General features: G+C 34.6%; 1 protein-coding gene across 2 annotated transcripts in view; it reads left to right on the top strand.

Moving 5' to 3' along the window:
* Klhl13 (kelch like family member 13) overlaps positions 1 to 25,868 on the top strand; it is a 150,435-nt gene that overhangs the window by 44,244 nt on the left and 80,323 nt on the right. For both annotated transcript variants that reach the window (XM_028773148.1, XM_028773145.1), the window contains exon 3: positions 13,651 to 13,722. In XM_028773148.1, the coding sequence (XP_028628981.1) occupies positions 13,673 to 13,722 (50 nt within the window). In that variant the 5' untranslated portion in view covers positions 13,651 to 13,672. The remainder of the gene's footprint in view (positions 1 to 13,650; positions 13,723 to 25,868) is intronic.

The raw sequence follows: 25,868 nt of genomic DNA, 5'->3' as shown, positions 1-25,868 counted from the left end.
AGAGAGAGAGAGAGAGAGAGAGAGAGAGAGAGAGAGAGAGAGAGAGAGAGAGAGTGTCCTGTCTGTCCTAAAACTCACTCTGTAGACCAGGCTAGCCATAAAAAAATAAACTCAAGAAGGTCCAACTGCCTTTGCCTCCCAACTGCCACCACAGCCCAGTTGACATGTTTATCTTGTGGGAAGAAGGAATATAGTTCTCAGAGATTGTGAAGGGTGTTGGCTATGTTAACATTTCTGATAGGAGTAGTTGACATATACTTTAAAATGAATTTTAAATTTTAGATGTCAGGGAATAAATTGTACTGATTTGTGCATTTTTCTCAAAAAAATTAGATTTTATGACACATAGAAAATTGGTACAATATATTAACCATCGGGCAATCTTTTGTCATATTATTTTCAAATGTATGCATTCCTTGGTAATTTCAGACACAGATACAATCAATGTATTTAGAGGATAGTCTTCCCAGCTCTACTTGCTCCTCTCCTTTAACACCTCCTGGTCTCGGTCTGTCTGTCTGTCTGTCTGTCTGTCTGTCTGTCTCTCTCTCTCTCTCTCTGTCTCTGTCTCTGTCTCTGTCTCTTTCCCTTCTCTAGCTAGCCTCTCAATTTCTTGTCATCTTCTTTCTCTCTTTTAATAAACCAGAGTCCACATAGTAGTTATTATGTGCACATGGATGCAGAGCACCACCCCCTAGAGCATGAACAATATACAGGAAAAATCATCTAGTAAATATATGGTAAGGCTGATATTTAAGGACATAACTGCATATTTAAGAATTCTTCTTGCCTAATCTACTAGGAAGTATTAGGAGATTTTAAAAATGTTTAATTAGTTAATTGATTAGGTAATTGATGTGTGTGTGTATGTTTGTGTGTGTGTGTGTGTATGTGTGTGTGTGTGTGTGTGTACAATGAGCCTTCACAGATGGGTTCTGGGTTCAGAATTGGTGAAAGAACACTATGCTCTGGTAACCACCCTGAACCGTCTCGCCTGCCCTCACAAGCTTATGAATAAAACTCTCTCGGAGGAGCTTATAGGCAAGGATCCACAGAAGCTGCCTAGCTTGTTTTCTTGTCTGTATACTTGAATCTATTGTAAATGTGTGGTAACAGTTTCTACATATCTGGAGCAGAATGAGAGAGTTGCAGTAGTTGTCTAATGTTAGCTGCTAAGTACCTGAATTTTTCAGGGGTCATTAAAGTGATGAATCAATATTTAAAAATAGCTGAAGCTTCTGCATTTGGGAAAGAGACATTTTTTGTCCATATATTCTAAACATTAATGCAGCCTAAATTGAGGGTTGAAGGAATAGGGAAAAGCTGACCTTTCATTTTTTAGGCTAAACAAACAGAAGGAAGAAAGCAAAGACTGTCTAAACTTTATGGAGAAGTATTTTAAGCCTTTCGTGTTTATATACTTGAAATTTGGTATTTCCAATACCATATTTTTAATGCAAAAATAATGTGTACCTTAGAAATTTTTGTTGAAGACCAATATTTATAGCGTGAATTTATTTTTCACAGTTACAAAAACAAATTTAAGTTATCTAGTGTTGATGTTATAGAAGCAAAGCTATCCTTCACATGTACTTGTTTATCTGCCTTAATTATGGATCAACCTAAATAGCCTTGGCCAATAAAATGAGTAATTTGCGTGTGTATTTCAGACTTAAATCTGAAAATATTGAAACCACCACCACATGATTTATGTTATAAATCATAAAATTACTGATTTTGTGGTAAAGAATATGCATGAAAGTTCTTATAAAATATTATATTGTGTCTTTAACATTTTTATGGGCTTTTCATTTATTTATTTGGGGCACGGGAGGGGATGAGAGTGTGTGCGCACTACATTGAACCTATGGAGGTCCACCATGTGGAGCTCAGGGATTGAACTCAGGTTGTCAGGCTTAACAGCAAATACTCTTACCTGCTAAGCCTTTTCGCTTGCCCAGATTGCGCGTTCTGTAATCAGTCTGATCAGGGCTGTGTCAAGGAAGCAGCTAGGGAAAAAATAGTAGGGCTAAAAAGGTAACAGCCTCACCAGGGCCTGATCTCTCAAACTGAGGACACAGGTGACTTTCAGGCAACTTCCCATATGTGATAAAATGTCCCTCTGTCTCGTGAGTTAACCTTATTTGATTTAAATTAAAATTTGATATTTTATTAAGAATTCCCACACAGTGGATGGAGCCTCAGGACTCATATGAAAGAACAGGAGGAAGGATTGTGCCCTATAAAAGGATAGGAACTCCACAGGAAGACCAACAGTGTCAACTAATGTGGACCCCTGGGGCTCTCAGAGACTGATCCACCAACTAAAGAACATACACAGGCTGGACCTAGGCCTCCCAGCACATATGTAGCAGATGTGCAGCTTGGTCTTCATGTGGGTTCTGAACAACTGGACCAGGGGCCGGGTAGTTATTCCAAAAGCTATTGCCTGCCTGTACAAGGGATATGTTGTTATTCTAGGTGGGCTTTCTTGTCTGGCCTCAGTAAGAAAGGATGCACCTAGCCTTGCAAAAACTTGATGTGCCAGGGAGAGGGGTTATCCAAGGGGTGGGGGCCCTACCTGCTCAGAAGAGAAGGAGAAGGGGGATGGGGAAGGATTATGGGAGGTGGCGACTGAGAAGGGGCATTGAGCATGATGTAAAGTGAATGAACAAAAAAATATTAGATATAAAGTTAAATATATATATATCATATTGAAAAAAGAATTCCTAATAATATTTCTAAACTATAAGAAGTGAGAATGGTAGTTGAGCTTGATTATGCAGAATTCAGAGTGCAGTCTTTTGAAGGTCAGAAAGGAAAAACCAAAATCATTTTTTGCTGTATCTTCACAGGCTGTATTTCCAAAGGATAAACTAATTATAGTATGACACATTGTAAGCATCAAATATCAAAGTTTGGGCCAAATAGTTCTCAGTGATTCTTCTCACTAGGAGTCACAGGGTTGAGTGGTCATTCTGTAGTTCTTTTCAGTACCTCTTATGTTTTCTCATTGTCATTCCTGGACCAGTGATAGAAACTTACTACAGATAGAATTCTCCTCAGGGGTATGGTAGCCTTTAATTCTGTCTGACGTGTTTGCAAGATTTATTGTATTTTTACTATATATATATATATATATATGTATATGTATATGTATATGTATATGTATATGTATATGTGTATATATGTATATATGTATATATATGTGTGTGTGTGTATTATATATGTGTACACACACATACAACTCCCACATAAATGTATATTATAAAATGTAAAAGCTAGGATTTGTATATGAGAAAGTATGTGTAGCATTTATCTTTCTGTATCTGGGTTATCAATCACATTTGTGGAATATTTTCCAATTCAGTCCATTTACAGCTTAATAAAATTCCATCATATATATGTACCATGTATTCATCATCCCCCATCACTTGATAGTCACCTAGGCTGAGTCCATTACCTCGCTGTTGTTAATTGAGTTGCAATAAATGTGGATGGATAGGTATTTCTGTAGTAGAATATAGAGTTCTTTGGGAATATGCCCAGGCCAGGATGGTCTATCTGGGTCATATGGGCATCTATTATTGTTTTCTGATGAGTCTTCTTACTGATTTTCAAAATGGCTGTACTCTTTATATCCACACCAACAGTGACTAAGGATTCATCTTTCTCTACATCACTGCCAACATTTATTTTCTTTTTTTTTTTTTGTTTATGAAATCAATTTGAGCTACAATGAATCTAAAGGTGTTGATTTTAAAAATATGCAATAATCTTAACCATCAGGAAAATGCAAATTAACATTTAAGCTTCTTTTTTGGTTCAGTTAATTGTGTGTGTAGTGTGAATTAGTAACTTTACTTTGTGCATGTATTTATATAGGTCTTCTTAGACCATGTGAAAAAAGGTTAACTTTTTTTTTCGTGAGATAATTTTTGAAACTTTTGTGGAAAACAGCATAGCTTCATTCTGGACTCTCAAGTCTGTTTTGTTGATCTATATGTCTATTCTTTGTAAGTTTCCAGTCTATTTTGATCATCCTTGTTTTGTAGTATGTTTTGAAACAAACGTACAGTATTCACACATTGGATTGCTGTGATTACCTTTTTAGAATGGTACATTGGAGAGATAGCCCAGTAAGCAAAGCACTTTTCCAGCAACCAAAAGAACTTGAGTGTAATACCTAGAACCTATGTTTAAAACAAACTGAAACAAATCTAACAAACAAAGAAACAAACAACTAGATACAGTGGTGTATGACTATAATCCCAGTACTGGGGAAGTAGAAATAGAAGGTCTCTGAGGTTCACTGGCTACCTAGCCAATCATGTTTTTTTTAAAAAAAAACAAACAAAGGAAAAAAACGGGAAGTCTTATGAAGAATGGCACAGTATATCTGTACATGAGGGATTCAAAGTCAGTTGGGTCCCAACTTTGAAACAAGAACATATTCAAGTTTATTTAGTGACTTTCCCCTTTTTTGTAATTATAATAATTAAGTTTGGGGCCTAGAGAGATGACTTTTGTGGTTAAGAGTCACTGGCTGTTCTTCAGAGGATTCAGGTTCAATTCCTGAACCCACATTGGACAGCCTACAACAGTCTGGAACTCTAGATCCAGAGGATCCAGCACCCTCTTCTGGACTCTGTGGGTATCAGGCATGTACATGGTATACAGACATATATGCAGTCAAGACATCTATACTCATAAAATAATAGTAATTAAAATTTTTAAAGAGAATTATTTTGTAATTCTCAATTCTGTTTTATTGATCTGTATTCTGTTCATATAGACAATTGAATATTTGAAGATTATTTTCTTCAAATGTGTAGAAGTAAAGTTTTTTTGACATATTGATGTTATGGCTTACAATCCTGTTGAAATTGATTTTCACTTCTGATAATGCTTAGTTGACTCCCAAGAATAGTTTTGTATCTGCAGGCTCAAGTCTCCTAGAAATAAAGATAGCTTTACTTCCTCTATTCTAATCTATATGCTTTGTATTTATTTTCCTTGACTAAATTCCCTGTCTGAAGATTATACCATAGTATTAAATTGTTTCAATTAGAAGGAACATCCTTTATTTTGTTCCTGATCTTTGGGGACAAGAGTTTTGTCTTTCATCGCTTAAGAATAACAGTTTCTTTCTTTCTTTCTTTCTTTCTTTCTTTCTTTCTTTCTTTCTTTCTTTCTTTCCTTCTTTCTTTCTTTTTTTGTTTTTTCTTTCTTTTACATTACAGAATTTTCTCATTTATCTTTGTTATAGAAATTTCTGACAACTCCTTAACATTTCAGGACTTGGGTAATGTACTCCTTTATTTTATCCTAGTCACAATCCTAAGGCTAAATTCAGATTGTTCTGTAAGTACATTTGTGTTCTGCTTATGCTTTATCAAAAAAGCAAATCTGTAGATCAAAGCCTGTACCTTTTTTGGGGTGGTGAGGTCAATTTAGCAAATAAGATGCCACTATCTATCTAGCAGGCCTATACGTGGAGAAAATCTTGGTTTTTGGATTCAGTATAAGAGCAGTTATGAAGGATTCCTGCTTCAACTTTTTGAATTCAGTGATAAACCTTACACCATTTGCTTCTCATTCCTCCCTTCAAACCCTCCCACATAATCCCCTTGCTGTCTTTAAAATTTGTGATGTCTTTTTCTTTGTTTATATATCATAAACAAAAATATATAGTTTATATAAATATTCATTTTATATAATTACAAATATATAAACAGTGTATTTGGGGACATAAATGAATAATTGTATAATGTATTCCAAAATACATAAATATGAACTGCTTAGTCTGTATAATGCTCTGTGTATGTTTTCAGGAATGACTATTTAGTACTGGATAACTGACTTTATGCTTTTCCCTAAGGAAGACTTTTTCTCACTCTCAGCATTCCTTGGTTACTTGTATTTGTTCTTTGTGTAGGGTTGATACTTTGTGAACTTTCCCCTTTCTGCATTACCATGTCTACTGCTGTCCTTGATCAGCTTATATTTAGGCAGCCATGTTGTTGACACTTCCTGGGTATAGCTTTTGTCATTTCTAGGACACATAATCTCACATCCTACTCTCAGTTCCTCTGTCTCTTAAAATATTCCTGCCCTCACTTCTTCAATTCTTTCTGAGCCTTAGGTATGGGAGTCCTGTTGTCCGCGGACCAATTGAGACTGGGTTTCAAAACTCTCCATTTTGTTTTTGCTTTTCCAAAAGGGTTATAAATTTTGCTCAGGGCAACTAGATATCAAGAGTTGTTTTCAGTGCAATCATATTCTATTGGATTAGGTATATAGTTTGTTTTGTATTTACATAACTCATATATCACATTTTCTTTGGATTAAAAAGCTTTTCAATAAGGTGATCACTATAGCATAAAATCACTTAAGTTTTTACCCTACAGTTCAAGGTGACAAACTGAATTAGGTCTGTTAGAGTGAAGATTAGGGCTGAAAACAATGTGAGCTTGCCTGTAATCAACCCAAATAACCCAAATTGGTATATATATATTTCATATATATATATATATATATATGTATTTATGTATATATATATATATCTATATAGTATGTATACATAAAGTTTCAGTCTTTTAAAAATTATAATCTCTTTCCTTCTTTCATGTTCATTTTTTTATTCCTATTGCTTAATCATTAAAATAGTTTTTGATGGTAACTTGGGTCTGAAAGCAATCTTAGTTTATTTTGAATATTAAATTGTTGATGAGAAGAAAACTGCCACTGATTAATATATTTCTAGTTAGTTATGATTCTCCTTGCTCTATTTCTTTCTCTTCAATATGTTATGGGGGTTTAGAATCCTTTGAAAAATGTTGATTTTTTTCCCTTGTCATTGTTCTGTGTATGCTAAAGTCAAATTCTTACTCATGAGTATGTCCACCTTATTTTTTTATTTTCTAAGGCAGCTGTTCTCAGACTGTGCAAGCCTCTATCTACAAAAATATTTATATTATAATTCATAACAGTAGCAAAGTTCCAGTTCTGAAGTAGCAATGAAAATAAATTTATGGTTGGGAGTCACCACAACATGAGGAACTGTATTAAATAGTCACAGCATTAGGAAGGTTGAGGGTCACTGGTCTAAGGAATGATCTTTGTTGCAGGTCTCCTTGCTCCCTTACCTTTGTCTAAGCACATGGTCTTTTATGACATGTGAAATTGTAACATTCTGTAAGGAAAATTTATAAAACTCATAAACCATTTTGTTTTACCTTTTTTATTACATTTATTCTGAGTATGTGTTTGTACATGCATGTGTGGTACTAGTCTACCCTTTCTACCTCAAGAGTTCCAGTGATTGAACTCAGGTTGTCTTGCTTGGTGGCAAGCACCTTTATCCATTGAGTCATCTCTCTGGTTTTAAACCATCTCCATTATTGCATCTGAGTTTGTGACAGACCTTAGAAAGACATTGTATCCACCAAATTGTATTCTTGATTTTCAACTTTTTTATAATTCTACTTACTTGTATTCAGATACTTAATCTGTGTGTAATATATATGTGTGATACCAGTAGGATTTGTGATGCCTGTAGCCATTTTTCCAACCACTGTTCTTTTTTCAGGAAGGTGGCTTTGGATGGGTCTGAGACAAAAGTCTTGTTCAGTAAGTCTTGAACTCACAATTTGGATTAGGCAGACTTCCAACTAATGATCTCCTTGTCTACCTTTACCTTTACCAAGTGTTGGATAATCTTACCCTTACAAACTGTTTTTTGAAATATTCATATTTCTTCTTGAGTTCAACTGCCATATTCACAATATAGCTAATAGCTAATAATCATATTTATTACATTTTATCAAGATACTTCTCTGATCTCACACTAGTGCTATGTATTAGAGTTAATGTTACTTTTTAGTGGTTTTTAATAGCAATTGGGAAAGTTTTCACTTGTTTATTTTTCCTAATATATAGATTCTATAAATAGAACCTAATTATAGATTCAGCGTTTAAAATATCCATGCTCCTGCATCAATTACTTTTCTATTGTTTGTGATAAAATACATGACTAAAGCAACTTAGAGAAGAAAGAGTTTATCTGGGCTTATGGCTCCATGATGATATAGTGGAGGCGGCAGTCAGCAAGAGCTGGAGGTTGAGAGCAATAGCTGAGGGCTCACATCTTGAACTGCAGGTCACTACAGAGAAAGTGAAAAAAAGTGGTATTCAAGTTTTAAGTTCTTAAAGCCTTCCTCCAGGGGCTGGAGAGATGGCTCAGTGGTTAAGAGTACTGGCTATTCTTCCTTAGGTCCTGAGTTTAATTTCTAGCAGCCACATAGTGGCTCACAACCATCTGTAATTCTGTAATGGGACCTGATGTTCTTCTGGTGTGTATGAAGACAGCGATAGTGTACACACACACACACACACACACACACACACACATATATATATATATGAATGACTTTTTTTAAAAAAGCCTGCTTCCAGTAACCCACTTCCTTCAACAAGGCCACACCTCCTAATCCTCCGCAGACAGTTCCAGGAACTGGAAACTTAACATTCAAATGCCAAAAATTATAGGGAAAACTCCTTTAACTCCTCCCATTCTTTTCTCTAAGGAATTTATTGAAATTATACTGAGGAAAAAATAACTTCTCTATGAATTTGAGTCTGTCTGTCCCTGGATATGTTGTGCTTGCATCCAATACTCATTTTCTCAGGTCCTTCATTCCTTTATGTACTTCAGTAAAAATTTGAAACTATATACCTTTCAATATCTATTGTGAGGCTTTATCTAGGTATTTTACAATTTTGATATAATTTATGAGTAAGTGATCTTTTTCCATGACATTTAGAATATGACATTGATGGAATAAAAGCAGTCTTATTTATTGGATCAACATTTTTATAGTGAGCCTCTTAACTCTCCTAGATTTTCAGATTATCCTTCTACACAATGTATAAGAAACATTGTATTAGCTGTAAATCATTAGGCCTTAGTCTGTTATCCATGATTGTGCAACAGCAGCATCTCTTGAGAACTTGTTAGAAATGCAGGTTCTCTGGATTCATTCCATCCTAAATGAATGAGAAACTGTGTAGCACTTTGCATTTAACATGTCTCTAAGGCTTCTTATCCTCAAGTTTGTAGACCGCTGATACAAATAATTTTTCCTTTTATTTATACTTTTTCTTGTAATTCTGTGTAGCAGGATTCAGTAGAACCAAATTACTAATTTCCAAGAGGAAGAGAGAGGAAGAGATTATGAGATATATACCCTCTTACATTTTTCAGTTCCTTAATTAGAATAATCAGGAAGGGGTGAGATTTTGGTAGTTAGCAGAAGTAAATTTGTTTCAAATTGAGACATGGTAGGCAATCAGAAGTCTCAAAGAGAGGAATTGCAAGATATTTGACACTCAAAGGATGTCTGTTAAAAGAAAATTAGCCCCTTTAATAATAGAAAAATAGCCCCAATAACAACTTGAAAATAATAGAGGATTTTCTTAATAGGAGTACAATATAATCATCAGCAAAAATGATCAGTTGCAGAATGACAATTGATGTCATAAACAACAGTAACTCCTAGGCATTCCTATATCTATTATGAATGACAAAATTAGAGACTATGAAGGACCTTGTTGAGAAGGAAAGAGTGACACTACTGCAACTGAATGTATATGGCATGTAATGAAGAGCAAGATAGTAGTGACTACATGGTGATAACATGGGCCTATTGCCTCAGTGACTAGAAAAACAAATCTGAATTTTTTTGAGAAGAGTGTGTCATCAACTCTGTCATTCTACCAAGGAAACCAAGAATCAGAAGGAACTGTAGAAGTTTCATTCAAATGGAAGTTTAGATCTAGAAATACTTGTTTGTGTACTTTTCTGGACCCAGGAAATTCAATGAAGTTGACAATGAGTTGACAACATCATTGAAAAAATCCCTAAATGTACGATAAGAGGAAAAATTACTTGTCCTGAGCAGCTCTTTCCAGGTTTAGTGCTACATAAAAAAGAATGATATAAAAACAGGTCAACTTCACAGTGAGAATCATTATTGTTACTCCTCCTTGATAATAGTCACTATTAATTCTTGAAGAGAACCCAGTTTTTTTCAGACCTATAGCTTTAGCTCAACAGAGGTCAGTGGGAAGCCTAGCAAGCTGAACACTTAGTTTAGTTATGCAATGTAAAAACAGATTTAGGTGAACCTCTTAGGATAGTATGACTGCTCTAGTATGACTGCTCTAGTTCATAATGTTTCACTGTTTAGAAGCGGTAAATATATGGAAACATACCTTGTTTAGTATTCAAATTTAGATTTACTATGAGAAAGAAATGAGTATCTACTGCAGTAGTTGGAAGTTTTGGGATATAACCTCTTCCATGTTGCAGGTAGGAGTTAGCATCTGAGCTTAGTGGATTCTAGGATCATAGGCATGTACCAACATTCAGGGCAGCTCAAGTGCGTCTGTTTAGTTACTGTGCCTGTCTAGTTAGGTTTCTCTCTCTCTTTTTCTTTACAGTATTTAATTTCTTCCTTTTTTTTCTTTCCTGATCTAGTGGTCATTGAATAGAGAGTTGTTCAGTTTCCATGAACGTGTAGGCTTTCTGTTGGTTCTGTTGTTAAAGTCCAGCTTAATCCATGGTGGTCTGTTAAGATACAGGGAATTATTTCAATCTTCTTATAGCTGTTGAGACTTGCTTTGTGCTTGACTATATGATCAGTTTTCAAGAGGTGCTGAGAAGAAATATATTCTTTTATGTTTGGGTGAAATGTTCCTTAGATATCTGTTAGGTCCATTTGATTCATAAAATCTGTTAGTTTCATTATTTCTCTGTATTGTTTCTTTCTGGATGACCTGTTCATTGGTGAGAGTGTGGTATTAATAGTGTCTCCCACTATTAATGGGTGGTGTTCAATGTTTACTTTAAGGCTCATAAATATTTCTTTCATCAATGTAGAAATACTTGCATTTGGGGTGTAGATATTCAGAATTGAGATGTCCTCTTGGTGAATTTTTCCTTTATGAAGTGTTCTTCCCAATCTCTTTTGTTTAATTTTGATTCAAAGTCTATTTTATTAGATATTAGAATAGTTATTCCAGCTTGGTTCTTTGGTCCGTTTGCTTGGAAAATCTTTCTCTTTACTGTGAGGTAATGTCTATCTTTGTTGTTGTATGCACTAGAATGATAGATCCTACTTTTGCATTCTGTTAGCCTGTGTCTTTTTATTGGAGAATTGAGACCATTGATATAGTGAGAGATATTAATGACCAATGATTATTGTTAATTACTATTATTTTGTTGGTGGTGCTTTGTGTGTGTGTGGGTGTGTGGGTGTGCACGTGCATGTACGCTCGCACGTGTGCACTTCCCATCTTTTAGTTTTGCTGCTGTGAAATTATTTACCCCAAGAAGGACAATTCATACAAGAAAGAAAATTATTCATCACTATTCTATAGAGTAGATACCTAAAATCAAGGCTCTAGGGTCTTCTTGATTTATCATTCTGTGAGAGGTGATTGTCTTAGTTTCAGTTCTATTGCTGTGAAAAGACAACATGACCAAGGCACCTCTTACAAAGGAAAATATTTAATTGGGGCTGCCTTACAGTTTCAGAAGTTCAGTCTGTTATCATTATGGAGGGAAGCATGGCACCATGCAGGCAGATATGGTGCTGGAGGAGCCAAGAGTTTTACATCTTGGTCCATAGGTAGCAAAAGCAGAAGAAGCTCTGATTTCACATTGGACAGAACTTCAACATAGGAGATCTCAAAGCCCACCTACACAGTGGCACACTTCCTCCAACAAAGCTATATCTACTACAACAAAGCCACATCTCCTAATAGTGCTGCTTCCTATAGCCTAGCATTTAAACACATGAGTCTATGGGGCCATACCTATTCAAACTACCACAGTGATGTAAAGGAAAAGGAAGAGAAAGTAAGAGTGAGTTCTTGCATTTAAAAGAAGGTCAAAGGCCAATGTAGCACAGCAGAAAATGGTACTTGCTGACAAGTTGGCTTCGTTGAGTTCAATCATGGGCACTACAAGGTAGGAGAGAAGTTACTCCCACAATTTGACCTCTGCTTGACCTCTTTCTACGTGGCATGGCATGTGCGTCCTCTGTAACCAAATTTTTAAAAAATCAAAAAATAAAACCTCGAAAACCAGAAAAACAAACAAATGAGGAACATACAAGTGAAACGTCATTTTATGAGGAACCCACTCCACAAAGTTATCACTAATGAGGGTGTTGTCCCCATGAGTCAAACATTTAACAAACCCAATCACTGCCCAGCACTGCTACATGTGGGTTAAAGTTTTCAAACATGATGCTTTCAGAAGGGGATACATCCAAATGGCAGTAAGGAGTATGAATAAGTTTGCATGCTTAGCTTCAGGACTTTATAGTCTATTTAATTAGTGAAACATGGCTGTATTGTTCATCTTATTTACCTAGATTCCTAGTAGCAATCTTGGTACATTTGGGTTTTTGATGCTTTATCATATCTCCTTTAAAAAATACCCCATAGCGCCTAAGCAAAATACAAACCTTACATCTCAAAACTCTCTCGCTATTTGAAACTTTTAAAAGAAAGGGTAAATCCAAAGTTATTTCATTTACATTTTTAATTTCATTTAGGTACTTGATGCTTGAAACAGTGTGATTATAAGCAGAAAACCTGATGTGAAAAAGTACATACTATATGGTCTTTTGATTTGTTTTCTATTTCAAGTTTATTAAAAACATGTCTAAGCAGGGTATTTTCTTCATTTTCTCCCATTCCTTAAAAAAACAAACAAGCAAACAACAACAAAACCAGCCTCAAGAGGGTTGGGGAAGAGCCTGCCTCTCATTCCTTAGTTAATTATTTTGTCTGTGAACCTTCAGTGCAGACACTTTTACAAACAAAATAAATTGCATATGACACATCATATTTCTATTGTGATGAGTTGATTTATTAGCAAAGAACATTAAAATAAAATACACATTTTGCTTCCCAACATACTCAAAATAAAGAGATTAAATACATAATATATACTCCACCTTTTTAATTGACGTTATTGCAGAAAAATAGACTTAGGTGTAGTTCAATTTAGTAAAGCAAACAACTAAAACAAAACAACCATGAAACCAATTCTGTTCACTTCAAGAAAAATAAAATTGCTACCTGGTGTATAATGCTTAAGATTTCGAGATGTTGTAAATTTATGCTCTATTTTTTTTTCTGCAACTACTCCTAAAAGCTTTGTGGACTTCTCAGACTCTGAGTTGCCATATTGATATGGGAACGGGTACTATGTTTTGTATAACAAATATTTGCAGTAACCTTATACTTTTAATTTCTTTTGTTTTACCTTACTTTCCACAGACTCCTCAAGCATACTGATTCTGTTTTTACCTAAATTCCTCTATATGTGGTAGCTAATGATTTCACATGAATGAAAATATCAATAATATTATTAGTGCTATTTAATGATTCACCATTGTGTTTCCAATATATTCAATGGTAAAATGATTCAGTAATTTTAACTAGATGTATCATGGACAGTAGATACATGTATTAATATCTTAAAACTTTCATAACTTTTAAAGATAACACCATTTTGAAAAGTCTTGTTACTGATCTTCATAGTGAATTTTGGCTTCTTTTCTTCCTGAATAGGTCTGCTCAACCCTGAGAAGTGATGGACATTCTGCACAGAGGAGAATTGGTTGCTGCAATACTCCGCAACCGGTATTTATATAAACAATTTACTTTTTAAGTTATATAATCTCTCTCCTATTTTATATAATTAACATAGAAGGTACTCCACAGCTACTATTCTACACCTATTTAAAAATAGAAATTATTTATTAAATAAGTAAAGAAGAGAATAACTGTGTAATCAGATAAAGAGTATTAGTGACACTGTGTTCTGAAAAAAACAGAAAACATAGCAAGAAAACAAAATGGATATAAAATGTGAAGAGCTGGCAGATAGTCACCAGAGATTATGATTTAAAATCTTAATTCTAAAAGCATTATCTGTGAGTAAATACAATCATGGCTTAATAGTAAAAGTCTCAATAAGATTTTCAAGTAGTACTTCCTGTGATTATGTATATATTTCTGTCACTAAAAATCCAGTTATATACTTGCCAAGGAATTAATATGAGCCATTTAGAGCTCCCTGAGGCAGAATAAGAATTTAAATTAATGGTTTAAAGAAAAATAGCCTTGTTTATGCAGATATGAAAGAATATGACTCCTAGTTGTTTGATTGCACAGTTTGGGTGAAGCATGGGAATAGCATATTCCACAGAGTTTTCTATGTTCTGATTATTATTCATAGTCGGAGTATAGTCTTGAGAAATGTTAACTGTTCTAAACATCAGTTTCATCATCTGTAAAGTGGGGCCATAATACCAATGTTGCAAAATGATTGTGGAGATGAGATACATGTAATATGATATGTGTATACTTGTAATATGTATGAAGATAGAGAGGTAGCAGGTTTGGCAAATAGTAAATGCTATACAAGTGCTAGTATTATTGAAACTTTAATTATTAAATTATTTTAATTATTAAAATGTAGCATGGTCAAACACACACATCATTTCCATTAATAATAGAAGCATATACATCTGCTGTCCTATAAGATTATAATGGAGGTGAGAAGCCCTATGAACTCATCTAATGACATAGGACAGTTTATTACTTATGTGGCTGTGGAGATATTGGTAGGAATGTACATTTTTTCTGTGTTTTGTTTACAAATTTCCCTTATTACAGTTGTATGTTAGATATAATAATTTGTAATGATAATAAATGCCTATGTTATAAGGTTGTATGTGCATTATACTATATTTTCAATATTATTTTGAATTTATTTCTATTTATATATAAAATGTTGGCTAAAAAATAGTAGGTCATGTTACACTGACATCATGTGGACAGTTTTTCTTAACAATGTCTCTTGATTATTGACTGACCAGCTAAGTTTGTATAAATATATAGATGTGTGCTCTGCACACATTGGTAAAATTAACTAATGATGTATTTCACAAGGATACATCACCATCATTAAGTGAGTCATGATGTATTTGTGATTCTGATTTCTGAGATAATTTAAAATATAGTCAAATTCAAAGTCAAAAATGGGAAAGGTTAAGGCAGAAAGAGAATATATACAAAGTCATGGCTATCTTATATATAGCATACAATAGGTTTTATATAGTAATCCCAAAGTAATTGAAATATGCACTATCATTTTTGGAAGGGTGTGATACTGATCCACATAGAGGGACTGTATGATATATTTGCTTAATAATGCTGAAATTAGGAAAATAATAAAAATAATTTGTGGGTATGTTGTGTTAAATGACAGAGGGTACTCCAGTCCAGAAAGCAGGTAGGCTAAATGCAGATCTTAACCTCTTCCCTGTCTCCTTCAAATTCAGTGTCCCAGTCTCATCCCATTCCTGTCTTCTCTACCCTCATCTCCTATCTCCAGTGGACCAAACAAATTTTCCTCTTTAAACTTCTCTTGACTCTGGGACACCATGAAACAGCTAAATCTAAGAAGAATAGGAATAAATTTCTTACCTGATTTTGATTTAACTTTGATAAGTGGTATCTATCTAGAAAAGAATTAATTTCATTTAGATTTTTCCGATTTTGTGAAGTACAGTCTTTTGAAGACCTGATGTTTTTGTTTTTTAATTTCCTCAGGATCTGTTGTTATGACTCCCTTTTCATTTGTGATTTTGTTAATTTGAGTACTGTCTCTCTGTCTTTTAATTAGCTTGTGTAAGGGCTTGTCTATCTTGTTGGTTTTTCTCAAAGAACTGGCTCTTAGTTTTGTGGATCCTTTGTGTTGTTTCTTGGATTGTAATTGATTGATTTCAGTTCTGAGTTTGATTATTTCATATAGTCTACTTTTCTTGCATGTGTTTTATTCTTTTTTTTTCTAAAGCTTTCAGGTGTACTTTTAAATTGTTAGTATGAGAACTCTGCAAATTCTTTTTGAAGGCACTCCTTTCTCCTAGAACTTTCATTTTTGTCCTATAAGTTTGGGTATGTTGTGACTTCATTTTCATTGGATTCTAGAAAGTCTTTGATTTCTTTCTTTATTTATTCTTTAACACAGTGGTCATAGGCTTTATGTTGTTTTTGTTGTTTTTGACGTCTAGCTTTAACCCATGGTGGTCTGATAAGATGCAAATGATTCTTTCAAACTTCTATATCTGTTGAGACTTGCTTTGTGATCGAGTATATGATCAATTTTGGAGAAGGTTCCATGAGGTGCTGAGAAGAATATATATTCTTTTATGTTTTGGTAAAATATTATATATATATATATATGTGTGTGTGTGTGTGTGTGTGTGTGTGTGTGTATGTATGTTAATGTTAGTTTCATTATTTCTCTGTTTAGTGTTTGTCTGCATGACCTGCGAATTAGTGGGACCAGGGTTTTAAAGTGTGATGTAATCTGTAGCTATGCTTCTTTTACAAATGTGAGTGCACTTGTGTTTGAGGCATAGATATTCAGAATTGAGGATTCATCTTGGTGAATTTTTCCTTCAATGAGTACGAACTATCCTTCCTCATCTCTTTTGATAACTTTTGGTTGAAAGTCTATTTTATTAGATATTAAAGTGGCTACTTCAGCTTGTATTTTGGGGCCACTTGCTTGGAAAACCTTTTTGCTGTCTTTACTCTGAGGTAGTGTCTGTCTTTGTTGCTGAGGTATATTTTTTCTGTGCATCAAAATGATGGATCCTGTTTACATATTCACACTGTTAGCCTGTGTCTTTTTATTGGTGAATTGAATCCATAGATGTTTAGAGCTCTTAATGACCAATGACTGTTAGTTCCTGTTATATTGATGTTGGTGGTGTGTGCGTGTGTGTGTGTGTGTCTTATTTTGGTGTTGTTACGGAATTGTTAATTTCTTGTATTTTCATGAATGTAATTATCCTCCTTGGATTGGAGTTTTCCTTCTAGTATTTTCTGTAGGGCTGGATTTGTTAATAGATACTGTTTGAATATGGATTTTTCTTGAAGTATCTTGTTTTCTCCCTCTTTGGTGATTGAAAGTTTTACTGCGTATAGTAGACTATATAGTAGTCTATGTTAGCACCTGTGGGTTTTCAGAGGTTGCAAGATATCTGTCTAGTCCCTTCTAGCTTTTGTCTCTCTGTTGTGAAGTTGGGTGTAATTCTGATCTCTGCCTTTGTATGTTACCTGCCCTTTCTCCCTTGCTGCTTTTAATGCTTTTAATGCTTTTAATGATCTTTCTTCGTGATGCACATTTTGTGTTTTGATTATTATGTGACAAGAGGATTTTTTTCTAGTTCATTCTTACTGGTGTTTTATGAGCGTCTTGTATGTTTATATGCATCCATTTCTTTTATGTTGGAAAAGTTTTTGTCTATGATTTTGTTGAAAATGTTTTCTGGGCCTTGGAGCTGGGACATTTCATCTTCTCCTATTTTTATTATTTTTAGGTTAAGTTTTTTCATGGTGTCCCAGATTTCCTGGATGTTTTGTGTCAGGAATTTTTTTAGATTAAATATTTTCTTTGGCTAATGTATGAGTTTCTTCTGTTTTTTGGTTCTACACCTCAGATTCTCTCTTCTTCATCCTGAATTATTTTAGTGTTGTTTGCTTTTTTTGTTCCTGTTCTCTTTCCTAGGTTTTCCATCTCTAGGATGATACAGGATTTCTCTATGAATCCTTGGCTATTCTGAAACTCACTCTGTAGACCAGGCAGGGCTCTGTCTCCCGCGTGCTGAGATTAAAGGTTAAAGGCATGCGCCACCACTGACTGACCTAAACAACCTCTTTTTAAGGAGCAGCAGAAAAGACCATAGTTGCTATTATTTAATATATACCTATACATTCTGTCTAGAATTTAAAAACAGACAAAATATCCTTTTTCGAATGCTAAATAATCTTGCAAAAACTAGGTGTTTATATTCAAAAGAATGAATCTGCAATCTCACCTTACAACAATCACAAAAATAATTCTCAAATGAATAAAAGACTTAAGCATAAATTCTGAGACACTAAAATTCCTAGATGGAAATATAGATAAAACCCTCTTTAATATGGGTGATATTGGCATTGGTTTTGATATAACATTAAAAGCTAGGCAACTGAATGAAAAATAAACTAGTATAGACTGCACTACAAAATTTTGTGTGGAAGCTAGAGAGATGGCTCAGTGGTTAAAAGCACTTACTGGTCTTGACGAAGAGCCAGATTCCATTCTCAGTATCCATTTGGTAGCTTACAAACATCTATAACTCCAGTTCTGAGGCCTTGTTCTAGCCTACAAGTGCACTAGGCATTCAAGTGGTGCACATCCATGCATGCAGGCAAAATCCACATAGAAGGAAAATAAATAAATTATTTTACAAAAAGCTTCTATAGGACAAACAAAGCAGTCAACAAAAATGGAAAGACAGGCCGAGCAGTGGTGTTGTGTGCCTTTAATCCTAGCACTATGGAGGCAGAGGCAGGAAGATTTCTGAGTTCAAGGATAGACTGGTCTACAGAGTGAGTTCCAGGACAGCCTGGGCTATACAGAGTAAACCCTGTCCCAAAAAAACAAAACAAAACAAAAAATGGAAAGACAGATTGACAGAAAGTATTACAAAAAAAGGATAATCTTTAGAAAGGATGTAGGAATTATTATAAGGAATTATAAGAAAGTCTATATCTTATACAGATAGGGATATATATTTATAAGCCATTGTGGAAAAGAGTATGTAGGTTTTTCAAAAAGCAATACAGATCTACTTCTATGTGAATCAGATATCTTTGTTTTTAGCATATGTGATGAGGAAATGAAATGCACAACCTTCTGAAGTATCTTTATACCTATGTTCATTATAGCATCATTCACAGTATCCAAAAGGTAGAAAACTACCTTTAATATAACAATGAAATGTTATCTTTAATATAATGAATTGTTCTATATAAAATCACAGTTGAATAGTGTCCACTCTTTTTTTAAAGGGGCATAGCCATTTTCTACAACATGGATGAATCAGGAGACATTTTGCTAAGTGAAAATGACACAATTGCTAGTCTTACTGTGGAATCTAAGGAAAAACAAGCAAACAAACCTCAGAGATGTAGGATGGTATGATGAACAGAGAGTAGGAAGAATTGGGGAAAATGAGTCATAGAGTACAAATTTATCCTTAGGTAATTTTCAGAGTTTTAGAAGTGTGAAGTACAGCTTTAGCATAATAGTTGATACAGTAGTATTTGATGAAAATTTGCCAGAAGTGTAGATCTCTTAGGAGCTTTCACCAAAGACAACAAATATGGATCATGATGGAAATTATCTTAGTTCGAGTTTTATTGCTGTTAAGAGAAACCATGACCAAAGCAACTCTTAAGAAGTAAAACATTTAACTGGGGCTGGCTTATAGTTTCAGAAATTCAATCTATTATCATCATGGTGGGAAACATGGCAGCATGCAGGCAGACATGATGCAGGAGAAGGAGTGGAGAATTCTACATTGTGATCCAAAGGCAACCATGTGGAGACTGTCTTCTACAGGCAGCCAGAAGCAGATTGTGTATCACACTGGGTGTAGCTTGAGCATAGAATTCATCAAAGCCCACCCACACAGTGACACACTTTCTTCAACAAGGACACACCTACTCCAACAAGGCCACACCTCCTAATAGTGCCACTTCCTACGGCCCAGCATTGAAACACATGAGTCTATGGGAGCTATACCTAGTCAAAACCACTACACAAAATGTTAATTCATTTGGGTGTTAGTAATTGTTTCACTTTGACTGTGACTATGTGTACTAAAACACCGTATTATATACCTTAAATGTATACCATAAAAAGATATAAATAGATGATGGGAAGATGTATCATATACCTATAAATGTTATACAAGATTTTAAAATAATCCATAAAGGACTATAAAATGTAATTTGATGTAAATAAAAGTTAAAATAACAATGCAGTTTTTTTGTCTTAGTAGTGGCAACTTCAAATTCAAAGGAAAAACATTTCACTAAAATAGCCATAAAGCATAAATATTTGGAATAATCTCAAGTATAATTCTCAGAAGTAAGGCAGAACACTTACATTATATACTAGGATCTAATTATAAGACTAAAACTGCTAGTCAAAGATAGATGCCTCCCTAGATCATTGTATAAATTCTATAGCTTTCTTTTAAAGCTTAGGAAAATGCCTGATGTTTAATCGTACGTGCAGTAGGGCAGGCAAATTTGAAACATATTCACGGAACTGTAAGGGGGAAAAGTTAATGATTTTTGCTGTCAAGGGAAAAATAAAGAGGAATGGAAAAGGTAGGAGGAGGCCAAATTAAGAAGAGTTTGATGTGTGAAGGAATTGCTGCATGTGCTATATTGTGCTGTTTTGTTGTATGAATGTGAATTCACCAAAAACTGTAGGACTTTCTGATACTTTCAAAAAGAGATATGCTGTCTGTGTGAATTATTTGGGGAAGGAAGGCTGGAGATTTTTTTTGTAGACTAGGTAGCTATTGTAGCAGTCCAAGTGAGAAGTGGAAGAACACAATGTTTGACAGTGAAAATGAAGGAATGGGCTTGTGGAATATTTAGGTTAAATTTGGAAGCATTATGTGGCCACCTGGAGTAGTCACACCCTACTTAGTATAATTTTTAAATTTATAGCACAACAGTACCAACAAGGTTGTACTCTTGTTTTAGTCAAAATGCAACATATTTTTCAGTACTCAGATCAAATTCCATGTGCTGTAATCAGGCAGATGGTCCAAGAGGGTCACTTGGCGTCTGGATCATTTAATACATTTATTGTATGACATTTATTTTTGAAGCAGTTTTACCTTGTTGATACCTATGACATTGTTCACTGAACTGTTTAAGAGTATGAATGACTTACTAAATTAATTTGATGTCATTTACACTATGATGTTGCATAGTAGATTCGCAATAAATACACAAATTGGATCACTGATGACAAATCATTCATTGCTGGTAACTTTGGTTAGAGGGTTTAAGGTCATTTTCAATGTATTTCTTGCAGTCAGCCATCTTGTTATAATTAAGGAACTGGATTTGGCTGTCTCTAGAAGTGAGGTGAAATAAGTGAGTTTAGAATCTAGAAATGGCCCAGATTAGTTTTGTTGGTTTTCAGTTCTTTTTCACATATTTTTCCTTTGAGGCTCAGATATCTTAACTGGTATAATACACCGTCACTTCTCCCCCATCCCATTTCTGTGCTAGAAACGAGACTGTTTTTGCTAATTAGACCTGCTTCCAGGATGCCTGCCTAGCTCAGTTTGATTATGTGAGTTGCCTTACATAATCTTCAAATATAATTTTAGTTACTTATATAAATTTTTCAACAATTTTAGTCTATTAGTAAAATTTATGTTCTTATATTAATTTTTAAATTTTTCAGTTTCCTGACTTTTTGTTCTGATTGAGCTTATAAACTTAATTGCCTTACATATAAGACTTGAATTAATTTTTGTATCAATGTGCTAAGCAGTAATTAGTTCCTCCACTTTAATTTAGAGTCCTATTCTGTTATTTTTTCTTATGTTTATAGGCCTTTTCCACAAAGCTAGTATATTGTAACATTTTGGTAAGCTTTTCATATTTCTTCTATTTTCATATGAAAAATTCCTAATGAGTGAAACAACTACACTAATAATAATTTCATAATAATGTACGATGTCAGTGGAACACAGGGCTAGGGATGAAGCCAAATGATGTTTTAAAATATTTAGCATTTATTAATTTCAGAGTGTGCACACCTGTAAAATATGAAGGCTAGAAATATTAGCCTCTCCTTTTGAGTTAAAATCTACAATCATACCTATATAGTATATATAATTTTGTTATGTATATATACTTTTGTTATTTATATATATGTATGTATATGTATGTACACACACATTTATAGACATATATAGACATATATAGACATATATGTATGTATATATAACAGCTATATAGTACCCACATAATGATTAATAAATAAAAACATATTTGTTTAACTTAATAGAAAATAAATTTTAAAAAATTATTACTCACCAAAGATCTGGCCTTTTATTTTTTCATGATTTATGTTTATAAACTGATTTGAAGACATTTTTGTGCCTTTGATTGTAAGTCAAACAGTCTTCCAGAAAATGAATATGGGGATTAGACAGAGGGTAAAACTTAAAATACTGAGGCCATTTGTTTTTTATGCAGTAGCTCATTTTGCTTCAGAAATCATGTGAATTTTGGTTATCTGGTACATTGCCATAAGATTTTACACTACATTCAAAGTGTTGTCATATTTTCTCATCACTGAAAGGCTGTATTTTTTATACAAATGGCATGTAGGTTTTAGTAATATTCTATGTTTTATAATCTTAAGGAATTTTTCAGACCACACAAAGTTTTCTCTCTTCATAGGAAGGAAAAAATGCTACTAGATTTCTCTTTTTCTATCACATGTTTTATGATCATAATTTTTATTAAATTCTATAACTTCCTCTTGTACAGTCTCATCTGTAGCCATGTTGTCAATCTTTGCCCATGTGTTGATGATTTCATATCTCAAATCTAAATCTTTTTCATGAATCTTAGGCTAAAGGTTTACTATTCTCACTTTTTGTCATTTGGGAAGGTAGGCTGCATTGCATAACACATTTATTGTAGAATGCATGGTAAAAGGAGAAAGCATATATGCAAGGCAACAAAATAGCCTAAAATAATGTATGTTCATTCTGGTCTTTTGGTGAACTTTTGAATGTTACCAAATTATAATGATAGACTGAGATCTGTTGTGTAGGAGTGCTTTCCACATTCCATTCAAGCCCTGTTTTTTTTTCTTTTTCGTTTATTCTTCTCTCACGCATTGCATCTTGATGGCAGTTTCCCCTTCTTCCATTTCTCCCAGTCCCTCTCACATTGTCTTTATCTTCTCCCAGGTCATATTAGCTGTGTAAAATATAGAAGGTTCCTTTACATCTCTGATTCTGTTTCATATCTAAATTAATGTCATACTGTGTAGGATATATACACATATGTGTGTATATGCATGTATACATATGTATATACACACATATATATATGTATGTGGATTAAATGAAATATATCTAAGAGTTAAATTCCTGGCATGTAGTGAATATTAAATAATAGAAATGATACAGTGCTTTGTTACACAGTGTAACAAGTCTCTATCCAAGTTACATCATGAAAAATTTCACATGCCAATAAAAACTTGTAGTACACAAAATATCTGCATGTCACAAACTATTACATCGTATAAATAATTTTTAATACTAAGTTTTAGGTTGATTCTGTTTTGAAGTGTTACTAGTTTTAGCTGTCATAATTTTTCCTTTTTCTTTTTTTTCTTGTCATTGATTTTGTTTGCACTGTGATATCAATAGCTATAGTTTGCACAGGATTAGCTGCTCAATTAGTATTTGCCAAATGTAAAGGTAAATGAATTGACTGTCATACCCTCATGCTCTTGGACACTGGCCCCATCTCTGACTTAGAATTAGCCACTATTGAATATATAAACGAGTAATTAGATAAAAGTGGAAAAAGTGTTTGAATGAGTACTATGCTTCTTAATGTGTGATTATCTCACCTAATTTTTATTGTGGTGGTATTTATGTAAAATAATGTCTTGGGAGTTGAATTGATGTGAAGAGACACCATGATCATAGCAATTCTTATAAAGGAACATATTTAATTGGGGTTGGCTTACAGTACAGAGGTTTAGTCTATTATCATAGCAGGGAGCATGGTGTTGGAAGAGGAGCTGAGAGTTCTACATCTTGATATGTAGGCAGCAGGGGACTGTGAGCCACACTGGGCATAGCTTCAGCACATGAGACTTCAAAGCTTGTCGCCATAGTGACACACAAGGCCACACCTACTCTAACAAGGCCATGACTCCTAACAGTGCCACACTCAATGTGCCGAGCATTCAAACACATGAATCTGTGGGTATTCCTATTCTAACTACCACTTTACAGCCTGCTTACTGAGTCCTTCTTGGTCACCCTCTCCCACATTCTTTTCCCCTATTCCCCCCTTTGCTTCTTGTCTGAGCAGGTAGAGGCCACTCTGGGTATCTTTCTACCCTGGCACATCAAGTCTCTGCAAGGCTTGGCACATCTTTCCCCACTGATGTCAGGCTTCAGGGAGGACTATGTCTAGCCTGTATATGCTCTTTGGTTGGTGGTTCTTTCTTTGAGAGCTTCCAAGGGTTCAGGTTAGTTGACTCTGTTGCTCTTCTTGTGGAGTTCTTATCCCCTCTGGGGCCTGCAATCCTTCCTCCTATTCTTCTATAAAATCTCACACGCTTCATCCATTGTTTGGCTGTGGGTCTCAGAATCTATTTCAGTCAGCTGTTGGGTGGATCCTCTCAGAGGACAGCCATGCTAGGCTCAGGTCTGCAAGCATATCATGGTATCATTAATAATGTCAGGGATTGATGCTTGCCTATGGGATGAGTCTCAAGTTGGGCCAGTTATTCTGCCCTGTACCAACCCCTTCCTCTATTTCAAATTCATAGCCTCTTTTCTTTGTTGTTAAACGTATGTATGTATGTATGTATGTATGTGCATATAAACATGTGTATATGTGTAGGTTGTCCGTGTGTGCCATGGGATACTTATAGAGATCAAAGTGCAACTTCTAGGAGTTAGTTCTCCTTTTCTGCAATGTGGATTTCAGCGACGTAATTCAGGTTACTAGATTGGCTGCAGGGCTCTTTACCCACTGAACCCCAGTTTCTTGATTTCTACTGTCTTTTAAAGCTCCACTGTATTACTAACATTCTTGAAATAGCAACCCAGCTAATATTGCCAGGGTTAGAGAAGTCATTCTCCTTGTTCAGCTGGTTTTAGTCCCTCAGGGCAAAAGTTCTTTGCTATTTGAACTTGGTTGAACTAATCCACACCAATGCGTGAATAACTGATGGCTCCCTCATCCTGGAAGCCATAGTTAATAAAATTTCAACAGGCTTCTGGTTAGCTTACATGAACCTGTAATTGCTATATTTTCTGGCAGTACTACAAAGCAAACAGTGGGGTAGGATGAGGGAAAGTTGGAAGGAGAGGGAGTTTCACAACAGGGGGAGATATTTTGAGCTGGCAAAAGCCTTGTATAAATTTTTTTTTCTTAATTTCCCTTCTTGACCTCTCCCCCCTACAGTGTTCCTGCGTATTCTTATGCACAGATTTACTATGTGCAGTAAGTTGTGTCATTTTTTTCTAATAGCTAGATGGCAGTTCTTGATAAGGAGGTATTGCTGGTAGTTGTAATAGGAAATCAAACTGGATCACATAAGAGGTTCCTGAAGATTACAAGTATCAAAACTCAGCCTTGGTTTGTGACTTGTTAATGCATGCTCCCACCTTTTGCTACTATATTTTATTGTTCAGAACCTTCTTCCTTTAACTGCTAGCTAGTGTCTGTATTCCTGGTTGGCTGAGTATTTTCTGTGGCTCCTGGGCCGATCTTTCTTCAAGATCAGATTCCTAACAGCTTTTATGCTTTTGATACTCTCAACTAGGCCATAAAGTCTTGTGCACTAAATTTCTGTGTCCTCAGATTTGAGTCCAATGTTAGTAAAACTCAAAGGTCACATTATAAGACTACAGAGGGACTTTACGGTTTTTCTTTTTAGTGAAAGCCAACAGGCCAATGGTTTCCCAGAACACTGTAGAGACAGTGGCTAATGATCTCAGTCATCATAGCTGCTGTAGCTTCCGCCCTCATTCTCCCTACTCCATATGTTTATCAAGTTTGCAAACAGGCCTTTTCTCTTGAGAAGTCCAGTTGTATTTTATTTTATTTTATTTTATTTTATTTTATTTTATTTTATTTTA

This window comes from Grammomys surdaster, unplaced genomic scaffold, assembly GCF_004785775.1.
Source record: "Grammomys surdaster isolate TR1022 unplaced genomic scaffold, NIH_TR_1.0 222, whole genome shotgun sequence".
NCBI lineage: Eukaryota > Metazoa > Chordata > Mammalia > Rodentia > Muridae > Grammomys > Grammomys surdaster.
The sequence above is the reverse complement of the archived record's forward strand: the minus strand, read 5'-3'. Positions and strand labels throughout refer to the sequence as shown.